A 12,272-nucleotide genomic window follows, 5' to 3' on the forward strand; every position below is an offset into this window, starting at 1 on the left:
GGAAGCCCCAGGCCTCTGCCTTGAAACAAAGCCTTCCCAAGCTGGCAGAACGATCACAGACTTTGCAAACCTGCCCAGGGGATGGAGAGGCACGACTCTTGTTTCATGCGGCATTTCCCTCTGAGGCTGGAAACAGGAGTCTCCCCATATGGCCTGTTTGCAAGAACCGCATTAAGAGTTGCCAGCTAGGGAGGACTCCTTGGAACTGCTGAGAGGTCCAGGCATCTGCTGTAGACATTATGCAGAACATGATGGGGAGAGGGTGGTGGTGTGTGTGTGTGTGGGGGGGGTTTCTTCCTCCTTGCAAAAGTGGAACATTCTTTCCTTCCAACCAACCCACCGAGACGTGCAGAGATGATCAGCAGTTCCATGCAGGACCTCATGCACAACCAGGGTTGCCGGGTCCCCCTTCGCCACCGCCGGGAAGTTTTTGGGGCTGAGCCTGAGGAGGGCGGGGTTTGGGGAGGGATTTCAATGCCATAGAGTCCAATTGCCAAAGCGGCCATTTTGTCCAGGGGAAATGATCTTTATCAACTGGAGATCAGTTGTATTAGCAGATCTCCGGCTACTACCAGGAGGTTGGCAACCCTAAGCACAACAGAACTAGCTGTACCCAGGAGACAAGATGGCGCAAGGAGACCTCATGGGGTGTTCAGAGAATCTGTTGGAAAATGAGGAGGGGGGAATGACCGCCCTCATTCCACCTTTTTGTTTTGGCAGAGTACACAGAGAAGTAATTTAAGAAGGATATAGACTAAGCTGGAACGTGTCCAGAGGAGGGCAACAAAGATGGTGAGGGGTCTGGAGACCAAGTCCCATGAGGAAAGGTTGAAGGAGCTGGGGATGTTTAGCCTGCAGAGGACAAGACTGAGAGGGGATATAACCATCTTTAAGTACTTGAAGGGCTGTCATATAGAGGAGGGTGCCGAGTTGTTTTCTGTTGCCCCAGAAGGTCGGACCAGAACCAACGGGTTGAAATTAAATCAAAAGAGTTTCTGTCTAGACATTAGGAAGAATTTTCTAACAGTTACAGCGGTTCCTCGGTGGAACAGGCTTCTTCGGGAGGTGGTGAGTTCTCCTTCCCTGGAAGTTTTTAAGCAGAGGCTAGATGGCCATCTGTCAGCAATGCTGATTCTGTGACCTTGGGAAGTTCATGAGAGAGAGGGCATCTTGGCCATCTTCTGGGCATGGAGTAGGGGTCACTTGGGGTGTGTGGGGGAGGTAGCTGTGAACTTCTTGCATTGTGCAGAGGGTTGGACTAGATGACCCTGGTGGTCCCTTCCAACTCTATGATTCTAACTCTCGTCGTTTTAGCACACAGCACTAAGCAATCCCCAAAGATCAGCCATTTAACAGTTTTCTTTCTGTAAATGGAGAGGGACCTAGGGTAGAAAGCAGACCAATTTCTCTATAAGAACATAAGGAAAGCCCTGCTGGATCAGACCAAGGCCCATCAAGTCCAGCAGTCTGTTCACACAGTGGCCAACCAGGTGGGAAGGGTTTCTCCATCCTCAGGGCCCTTCCTATTCTCGGAGCAATTCAAAAAAAGGAACAATCAACGTGGGAAAGTTACGGAATCACCTTTCTTAGAAGCTAAAACTGGGGGATGTGAACACCACACAGAAAAGCAACGGTTTGGGGAGAACTCACTTTGCCGGCAATTGCTGCCAAAGAATCCCGACGCGCAGATACACTCCCCGGTCACTGGGTGGCAGTCGTGGTTCACTCCTGCGCACCGGCAAATCCTGCCGCAGTTTGGCCCAAAAGTCCCTGGCAGACAGGCTGTATGGGAGAAAAGGACAGCAGGACAAGAACTACTATGAAAGAGGGAGGTTTGGATGCACTTCAGAGCAAAACAACCAGGGCAGAGATTCTATCACCGGGCCAGCCTACATATGTGGTTTTTCCAGAACATCTGGAATTGAAGCTAGCTTTGGTCTGAACTTTATACCCACTTGACATGTGTAATCAGACATGGGCCAAACACTGCAAAAAAGCAATTCTGATGTGATCATACATGAGGACTGCATGAGAGTCTTTCTGTGCCATGTTTTAGTGATGCGCTCAAGTGTGCCTGCATACCGCTTAAACACCGCACTGCAAGAATCTTGATGCAATCATACATATAGGACCCCGGCAAGATTGCTTTTTTGCAGTGTTTTAATCCAACTCATATGTAAAGGGGAGAAGCAGGCACAAAGAAATGAAAAACTGCAGCATATATATAACATTTTGAGAAAGGTATAAACAATGAGGACTAGCATCATCTTCCCTAATTGGGTTTGCTAGAATGATTTTGAGCTGATTAAAACATGCGGCCAAGTTATATGCTACCATCTTCCATCTTCGGGCTGCACTAAATAACACCACTACCACCCCCACCCCCAAAATACTCCTGAAACATCAAGCGATACCATGTCAGGGACACGAGAACTGTCTCGGGCATTCTAATTTTCCATGCGTGGAAGGTTAGTGGTGGAACGTGCCGTCAAGTCGCAGCACCATCGGGGTCTCTATCCCCTGTGCGGTTTGGGGTTGCCAGCTTTTTTAACACTGGGGGTTCTGCCTCTTACTGTACATGGACTGGTGGGAATTAGCAAGTGTCAGCGTTCATCTCGGTGGTCTGAAAAGCATCACCTGCCGTCTTCTGCAGCCCTAACAGCTGTTTAAGGGACAGGAGGGGGTCAGCTGGCAAGGAGGAGGTAGCCCACGCACCCTCAGCAAGGGCCTTTCTCAAACATTCCACAGAGGAAATTTTGCCTCTTGCTTCATGCTGGGTTCTACCTGCTTTATGCTGCTATTGGCTTGCTCAGAAGTAGCCAGTCCTCTATGGATTGAAAAGCCAAAACATGTTTTGTTTGGTAAAAAATATACCAGGAAAAAAAAATAATGGCCCTAATGTGTGTGTGTAAAGTGCCAACAAGTCACAGCTGGCTTATGGCGACCCGAGAAAAGGGCTTTCAAGGCAAGGGGCGATTTGCCGTGGCCTTCCTCTGCAGAGTTTTCTTTGGAGGTCTCCCTTCCAAGTGCCGACCCTGCTTAGCTTCCAAGATCTGACAAGGTCGGGCCATACCATGCTGCCTTCCCTCCAATGGCCCTAATAGACCTCAGCGAGTACAGCAAGGGTTCAGCATGACTTTAGTGTACATGAGTGTGAGATAAAAGACTGCCCATGTGCGTGAGATAAAAGACTGACCACTTCGGAATCGTTAACTTCGAGAAACCTCAGCAGGGGGAGGGAAGATGAACTTTGAAGAATGACAACGCTAGCAAATCACACTCAACAATGTTTGAGCATGGTGTCCCCCCTAGGGTTGCCAGGTCCTTTTGCTCCACTGGTGGGAGCTTTGCTGGGGCGTGGCTGGGAGCGCGGGACAAGCGCGCATGCCCTGCAAGACGTGCGTGTGCCCCACACGATGTGCCGATGGTTTTCATAGAGTTTCGGCGGAGATTGCTAGAGCGTCCGCGTTGCATGGGTCGTGCCCGCATGCGTCGCTTGCCTCTTCCTCTACTTGGCTCTCTTTTGCCTGCCGACCCTCAGCTGGTCGGCGGGCAGCCCGGCGGATTGGCGGACTTTTGCCCGCCCCAACTGGGCAATTGGCAAGCCTATATCCCCCAAAAGTTACAAGCAAAGCAAAAAAGGGAGAGCTATTTACAAGGGAGAAGTACCTGAAAAGAGGGATATCCCTTGTAAATTCAGTTGGAGAATATGAACAGGCCCAACCTTGGAAACAGAACCTCGAAATCCACATGTGCACTGAGCAAGCTGTTTGTGCTACAGCAGTCCGTGCCAGGCCTGGCTCCCTCTCCGGGTTTATTAATCTAATCCTCTTGGACGGAGCGAACTGCTCTGGTTTCCCATTTGGCACTCGCGTCCACATTAGGATTATGTGAGCAGGCAACACCTGCCAGGATCCGATCCGCCATTTGGCCAGGCCAAGCGTGGAGTTATTTACTCATTTATGCCTTTGGAGCCGTTCTGAGGAGCCCCGCCCGGTTCACAGGCCCGGCCAGGGAGGTCTGCACGTACTTTGCTCACATCCGTGGCCCGTGAACCCCGGGGGGCAGCCGCACTCGCCCGTGATGTGGTTGCAGGGTAGTCCCGGAGGGCAGTCGCATCTGGAGGCGCAGTCTTTCCCGAACGAACCGGGCAGGCAGGCTGCGGGGAGCAGAAAACACAGAGTCAGCGCCGGGGCGGCGGACATCGCCCGAGCAGGGACGACGGAGCGGCGGAGTTATTAAAAAAACGGCAGAGTGGGTTATTGTCGGAGCCTCGGGGGGAGTGGGGGGAAGCAGGACTTTAATTTCCTGTGGACTCAGCTGCTTGCTTCCCAGCTGGGTGGTCTTCCAACGGGGAAGCTGCTAACAAGCCAACATCTTTCTCTGGAAAGCCCAGGCCCTGAAAAACTGGCTGTCACTTCACACCAACTCTCTACTCTCTCCCAACCCCCCAGTGTAAAGTTTATGAGGGATCCATTATTTGGCCTTAGCCAGGATTCTGGAAGCCCCTAATGTATTGAACCTGGTGTTCGTGGGAACGCAGAAGGGGCTGGTTAGAGGTGATTAAAGATGCCTAATTATCACTTAAGGGGTGGGAGATCCTGAATTCAAATCCAAAAAAAGGCCTACTTGCTGGGGATAGGAGGGAAGAGAGATCTGTACATAGGGTTGCCAGCCTCCAGGTAGTAGCTGGAGATCTCCTGCTACTACAACTGATCTCCAGCCGATAGAGATCTGTTCACCTGGAGAAAATGGCCGCTTTGGCACATGGACTCAACGGCATTGAAATCTCTCCCCTCCCCAAAACCTGCCCTCCTCAGGCTCTGCCCCCAAAACCTCCTGCCGGTGGCAAATAGGGACCCGGCAACCCTATTTGTACATGTTCCTAGGTTCCTGGGCAGAAGACCTAACTCAGTGTTATTATTTATTTCTTTATGGTTTCCATAGAGTTTTGGGAGGAATGTTTTAGAGCATCCCCGTCACTTCCGGGTTTATCTGGACATTAATCACCCCCTTCAGCTGGACTGCTGAGGGGCAGTGGGCAGCCCCCTTAATTGGCGGTAGAGTTGCCAGCTCCGGGTTAGGAAATACCTGGAGATTTTGGGGCTTGGGGAGGGGAGGGACTTCAATGCCATAGAGTCCAATTGCCAAAGCGGCCATTTTCTTCAGGTAAACTGACCTCTATCGGCTGGAGATCAGTTATAATAGCAGGTCTCCAGCTGTTAGGCAACCCTAATTGGCAGGAAATTGTCTGCCATTACCTGGCATCTGGCAACCCTAGTCAGGTGACACAAGGGAAGCCAATAGGACTTCTCCCTGGTCCTCTAAAGCTTCTGTATCTGGCTAGACTCCTCTGTGTGAGCAACAACCTGCTCCTGGACAGACAGAGTGTCCCCAAGCTGCCCATTCTCACTTACCTATTAATCTGGTTACTTTTCAGCTCGCCTCCAGATCACCAGGCCCCAACAGAACTGTCATCAGCTCTCTCACCTTTTTCACAATGACGCCCTCTCCACCCTGGTGGGCAGTCGCAAGCCCCTGTGACGTGATGGCACAAGATGCCATTCTCGCAGTCACACTGCTTCTTGCACTGGTCCCCATAAGTCCCCTCTGGGCAAGCTGCAAAGAGAAGAAAGGATTTAGCGGCTCGCCCTCCCAAGAAGCACAATAAATCTACCCTTAAGTAAACACAGACTAAGGAACAACGATAGCCCTAAGACCCTTCTTAGCAAAAATATTCATCAAACTGGTATCATACAGTTGGAGAAACAAATGACAGCCAGGGGTATAATAATAATAATAATAATTAGAAGAAGCAGCAGCAGCAGAAGCAACAAAAGAAGCAGAAGCAGCAGAAGAAGAAACAGCAGCAGAAGAAGCAGCAGCAGAAGCAGAAGAAGCAGCAGCAGAAGCAGAAGCAGAAGCAGAAGCAGCAGAAGCAGAAGAAGAGTTGGTTTGTATATGCCTACAATTGGCCTACAATCACCTTCCCTTCCCCACAACAGACACCCTGTGAGGTAGGTGGGGCTGTGAGATCTCTAAGAGAACTGGGACTTGCCCAAGGTCACCCGGTTCTCCAGCTCAGATTCCACCGCTCCAAACCACCGCTCTTAACCACTACACCATGCTGGCTGTTAACCACTACACCATGCTGGTTCGAGAGGCTGAGAGAAAACACTGAAAATACTGCCAACTGCTGCGTTCATCTCAAGGACTCAGGAGTGAGCTGTGCTGAAGGGCCAAGATAGAGATGGGTGCTTTGTTATTTAATTGCCCCTGGATCTCCCAAGGTAGTTTTCATCAATGAATCGTTCCCTTGCTGAAGGCCGGGGTGTCTCCGATTGTGTTTACTGTTCACTGTTCACCAGCATTTCTTCCTTACCACCACCAAAGTCTGAAGCTGAAGGGAAGCACGAAAGGTCCCTTTGCTCCAACAGAAACTTAGGAGCAGAGCGTTTTCAGCAGAAACCGTGCCAGAGAAAAGGTCCCAAAAAAAATTTTTTTGGCATCCTGAGGGATTGGGAGTGCTGACTAGGGAAGAAAGAGAGGAAGCAACGAATCACGCCACGCTTCTCATAAAAAGTCCTCTCCCTCTGGACTCGCTCGGGTGTGAAAAGCTCTCCCTCGAATGGAGCCAAACATTATTGGAAGTGTTATTCCTGGCCACCGTCAGAAGGTTTCAGATGCCAGGACAATCTCACCACAATCCAGGGTATTTAGCGAGACGAGCCCCGGTAGTCGAGAGTTTGCTGTTGCTTCTGTCCTCGCCGAAGGAGGCGGAGGTCTGAAGCGGTAGCAAAGCCAGATCAAGCCATCTTGGTAAGGGTCAGGCTTACCAAATACAAGCAGCGTGATTTTAATGCCAACTGTTTGCTAATTAAGTAAAACTAAGCACGTGAACAGTTGCATTGTTGGCCAGTTGTTCTGTGCTCCTTGGCAACGGCCACAAAAAGTTGCAAAGGATCAGAGGATTCTTGCTGCTCCAGAGGACTTAAGTTACAAGAAGGGAGGGTTTGGTTGAACATTGTGAGAAACTTCCTAACAGTAAGAACGGTTTGACAACGAAACCAACTATCTGGGAGAAAGGGGGTCACTTGTTGGAGAAGGGCCATGGAGACCTCCAGGATCATCCAGGAATGCTCTAGTTAGCCCTTCCTGTTTTGAACAAGAAGTTGGGCTAGAAGACTTTACAAATGGTCTTCAACCCATTGGTTGGGACCTTCAGGTGGATCCCACCAGCTGGGGAGTGGCCCTGTAGAGCTGTGTGTGTGTGTAAAGCAACATCAAGTCGCAGCCGACTTATGATGACCCCAGCAAGGGGCTTTCCAGGCAAGTGAGCAGCAGAGGTGGTTTGCCATTGCCTTCCTCTGCAGAGCCTTCCTTGGTGGTCTCCCTTCCAAGTACCGACCCTGCTCAGGTGCCGAGATCTGACAAGATCGGGCTACCTCATGCCACCCTCCCTCCCAGAAAAGTGGGCTATCAGTATCTAAACGAAGAAAGGTCTGATCCAGCTGCTGTCACCATGTAGTGGGAGAGGAGTTGGTGGCTGCCTCTGCTGAGGTGCCGTGGGTCAGGGGTCTTTCTGAGAGTTGTTGGCCTCAGCAGCTGCCCACCAATAACAATCTCTGAGAAGAGAAGAGGGGTGTGTATGTGTAGAGAGACATGTGTGTGCACTTGCTTTTCTCTTCACTGCCCCACTCCAGAATTCTTACCCTTCCATCTTTCACTGCTCTGAAAATGTCTGATAAAGAACTGTGAGAATGGGTGAAAAAAGGTTTGCACCTCGAGACTGACCCCCCCTCATGTACCTTCCCGGCACTCAGGGGACCAGCAGAGAAGGTTTAGGAAAAAGTGTGGAAGAAACTCAAACCCGTGCACATTTGCTGGGTGAAAAGCTGGCCTGTTGCCCAAAGACCTCCGACAACTTGGCACCAGTCCTTAGCCCTCCGAGATGGGATTGAAATGTGTGTGTGTGGGGGGGGAACTGGGGCTCGCTTGGAGGTTTGGCAAAATTCCCAGCAGTCGCCAGTTCCCAAGTGGGGCGGGGGGGGGGGGGTAACCTAAGCAGGGTGGCTCGTGTTGCGGCACGTGAGGTCCCCCCCAGGGCATGCCAAGTCCACTCGGGCCTCGTTACCTGGCTCTTGCCTCAGACAGAAGGAGCCAAGGGCGATCATCCAAGGCAAACACCGAGAGAAGGTAAAAGAGAGGTAGAGCGGCTGGCCTTCGAGAGCTCAAGTCCTGGCCCTTTCCGTGAAGGGAAGGGTAATTGAAACCAGACTCGGGAGGTGCCAGTTGTCATTTGCATCTGGAAAATTCCAGCAAACTTTAGGAGTTTCCAGAACTCCTTTCGGGTCCTGTCTCCTGTTGGATGGATCTCAGCTCAGGGAATCACTTGAACTCGTTCTTTAGTCCCCTGTCAAGCGTTCTGCACCAACCCCGCCGTTTCACAGATCATTTCCATTTCACTGAATTTTCTGAAAATTTCAATTTCATTGCAGTCTGCATGAACCCTCACTCTCTGGTACTATGCCTGCATTGGTTAGAAACCCATCCTTCCCGTCGTATTAAGGATGTCTCCCAAACCGAATTTCTCTCTGGATTTTGGAGTTCTGATTTCAGCTCAGGGAACCACTTGAACTCAGGAGTGTTCTTCTTTAGCCCCCTGTCAAACGATCTGCCCTTGAAGCACCACCCCTGCCATTTTGTAGATAATTTCCACTTCACCAAATTTTCTGAAAATTTCAATTTCATCCGAGCCTGTGCATACTCTCTCTCTCTGGTTCTACGCCTGCATTGACGAGAAACCCCTCCTTCCCGTCGTATTAAAGGTGCTTCTCAATGTCTCCTGATCTGAATTTCTCTCTGGATTTTGGAGTTCTTATTTCCCTGTTCTTATTTCCAAAGGGAACTAAGACATCAGGAAGCTGTTCCACTTTCCATTTCAAAATATTTTTACAGATGGATGTGTGTATGTTTGACACAATTTGAAGGTAGTTTGTTTGTTTGTCAGGGATCATTTTCCCTATCTAAATTGGCCCCAAGTTGTTCGTTGTCTCCCCAGCACGGGGCTAGGGGGGATTTAGATCAGGAAAATGCAGGGTGGGGTTTTAAATGCTCCTTCCTGAAGAACTGATGCTCCAAGCCAATATGGGGGCTGCCTTCAATTGAAAATGAAGCACATTGGGAAATCCATTTGTGGATTTCCTACATAACACGCAATTCGGCCCTGAGAACCCCAGCATGTTTCTACTTACGGATTTGGCACCTCTCTCCTGTCCAGCCCGTGCGGCAAAGGCAACGCCCCGACTGTCGCTCGCACAGCCCTCCGTTCAGACAGTTGCAGCTTTGCTTGCAGTCCACCCCGTATTTTCCTTGGGCACATTCTAAGGGAAAAGATGCGTTCAGAGAAGGTATATACAGCCTTTTGGCACTCATCTTGCAAGGAGAAGACAACGAGCTGCCAAATCCTAGCCCTAGGACATTGCTCGTTTGGTATCAGAGGGTAACCATGCTGGTCTGCAGTAGAACAGCTAGATTTGAATCCAGTAACATGTTAGAGACCAACAAGATTTTCAGGGTATGAGCTTTCCAGAGTCAAAGCTCCCTTCGTCAGATATACCCTTCCCCAGATGCTCGTTCAGTGTTTTCTCATATGGATTGTATCAACCTGGTGGTGGAAAGTGCCTTCAAGTCACAGCTGACTTATGGCAACTCCACAGGGTTTTCAAGGCAAGGGGCGTTGGGAGGCGGTTTGCCATTGCCTGCCTCCACGTGGGCTGAGAGAGTTTGGGGAGAACTGTGCCTGGCCCAAGGTCACCTAGCAGGTTTCATGTGGAGGAGCAGGGGATAGAACCAGGCTCTCCAGCTTAGAGTCCACCAGTTCTCCAGCTTAGAGTCCGCCACGCTGGCTCCCAACCTAGGAGTCTCTTTGTATGGACTGTTATCAAAGTACCCTGCGTAATCCATTTTGAGTTTCAGTGAGAAAGGTGGACTATAAATGAAGTAAATAAAATGATAAAATAATAAATCTCAAAAACAACCAAGCGTTGCTTGAGAAAGCCAGAGTCCAGTCATGTTCTGGAGGGAAAGAATAAGCAGATATAAAGGTGGTTTGATCCATTTCAATTGGGATGTTAATGTTATTCACTCGGCACTGCTGGGAGCGAGCTAATAAATCAAGCAAAGGCATAAATATACCAGCTGAATTCCTGATACTGAAAAGGGGACAACAGGTGGTACCATTTTTTAACTCATTTTAAAATTTCTGCTCCTCTTTGAAAGCCCAACAGATTCTAACAGATAACAGAATGTGATTAAGTTTATTGTCTGTGGCCGAAGGCCATCACAATCCACCATACAAAACATTAAAATAACATAAAAATATCATAAAATAACATTAAACCCAACAGATTCAGAGAGTTCAGCTTGCGAATCTGCCCTGCCCCTCCTCCTAAGAGGGAGGCTAGTTGATTGGCTAATAGGTGTATTTTTACCCAGCTCGCAGGCCAATCCAATCCATCCTTCAGGGCATTTGCAACGCCCAGTTACAGGATCACACGTTCCGCCATTTTGACACAGACATTGATGCTGGCAGCTTGTCCCGTAGAAACCATCTGGACACCCTTGGGGGGGGGGAGGAAAAACCAACACCACCATCGGATCAGATTCAAACAGAGTCCTAAGTTTTACACCGGAATGAATTTTCAGAATCCCAGTTTGACTTAAGCTAAGGTTTATGCTTCGGTTTGATGGAAGAGAGAGACAGAGAAGAGACCTTGTAAGCATTCTAAGAACATAAGAACCTAAGAAAGGCCATGCTGGATCAGACCAAGGTCCATAAAATCCAGCAGTCTGTTCACACAGTGGCCAGCCATTCTGGGAGAGAGTTCTGGGCATAAGGGGTAACAACAACAGAGAAGGCAGGACCGGTGTATTTGAAGGGCTGTCACTTAGAGGAGGGCAGGGAGCTGTTCCTGTTGGCAGCAGAGGATAGGACTCACAATAATGGGCTTAAATTACAAGAAGAAAGGTACCGGCTGGATGTTAGGGAAAGGTTTTTTACAGTAAGAGTTGTTCAACAGTGGAAACAGCTACCTAGGGAGGTGGTGAGCTCCCCCTCACTCGCAGTCTTTAAGCAGAGGCTGGACGAACACTTCTCAGGGATGCTCTAGGGATGCATTGAGCAGGGGGTTGGACAAGATGGCCTCTATGGCCCTTCCAACTCTATGAGTCTATGATTCTACCATGCTGGGAGGCAGGAAAATCCGCTGGGGACCCCCTGGATCAAGAGGACCAGCCTTTTATGCTGGCTGAATGAGGCCAGAGGCCCAGTTTGACAAAAGGTAGATCAAAGCACTGGCAACTGATACCTTGCTCGCAGGCAGCTCCTGTCCATCCAGGTGCGCAGAGGCACTGCCCACTGATGTGGTCGCAGGTGGTACTGTTGAAGCAGCTGCATTCCTGGCTGCAGTTCTTCCCGTACCAGTGAGGAGGGCAAGCTGCAGGAGAAGCAGACAGCGGACGAGGGAGCTCTTGAATGCAATACTGAAGCTCGCCGCACCATCTGTAAGGGTTGGCTGGACTGAGAAGGAGTCTAGCTTGAAGCGTGTTTTTACTATAAGTCACTTACTCTGGTTGCAGTTGGGGCCAATCCAGCCAGCCGGGCAGAGGCAGCGCCCCGTCACGGGATTACAGCGGGCTCCGTTCAGGCACTGGCAGGCCTCCCGGCATTCCACCCCGTAAAACCCGTCTGGACAGGCTAGGGGGGGAAAAGAACCCCACAAGGGAGTGTGAATGCTGTTCCTGATGGAGAGAGGCCAGGCATATAATTTAGATGTTTCCCTTGAGATTGTCTGAAGCCCTTTTAAAAAATTACTGTAGCCAACCAGTAGAAAAGCTATGCTGATAAATACAACCCCGTATAAACAAAACAGCACGATGGCAATTGGTCTGTAAGTTATAATTTTACAGTTATCCTGTAAGTTAGTAAACCAAAGATTCATCTATCATTCATAGTAGAGTACAAAATCATACAATCAGTTAAGTGCATGATAAAGCCAAAGATCTTTTATACAAGATTAAAGGCAAACAGTTCAGAAGCCTCCATGAAGGAGTGACTCATCTGTTTCCAACAGAGCAAAAGTCCAAAACGATTTAATATATCAATCTCCACAGCTGCAGAAACGGGATCATCGGATGTTACCTCGTTTCACTGTATAATAAAAGCTTCCTCAGTCTTTCCTGTCAATCTTGCTGAATATCTTTCATTAGTA

General features: G+C 49.6%; 1 protein-coding gene across 1 annotated transcript in view; it reads right to left on the minus strand.

Moving 5' to 3' along the window:
• The window catches only part of MEGF6 (multiple EGF like domains 6), a 155,737-nt gene that overhangs the window by 11,474 nt on the left and 131,991 nt on the right, over positions 1-12,272 (minus strand). The window contains exons 23-29 of the mRNA XM_056865531.1: positions 11,630-11,758; positions 11,370-11,498; positions 10,494-10,622; positions 9,255-9,383; positions 5,491-5,619; positions 4,031-4,159; positions 1,651-1,782 (exon numbers count right to left, since the gene is read on the minus strand). Coding sequence (XP_056721509.1) covers positions 1,651-1,782; positions 4,031-4,159; positions 5,491-5,619; positions 9,255-9,383; positions 10,494-10,622; positions 11,370-11,498; positions 11,630-11,758 — 906 coding nt within the window. The remainder of the gene's footprint in view (positions 1-1,650; positions 1,783-4,030; positions 4,160-5,490; positions 5,620-9,254; positions 9,384-10,493; positions 10,623-11,369; positions 11,499-11,629; positions 11,759-12,272) is intronic.

This window comes from Euleptes europaea, chromosome 19 (genome assembly GCF_029931775.1).
Source record: "Euleptes europaea isolate rEulEur1 chromosome 19, rEulEur1.hap1, whole genome shotgun sequence".
NCBI lineage: Eukaryota > Metazoa > Chordata > Lepidosauria > Squamata > Sphaerodactylidae > Euleptes > Euleptes europaea.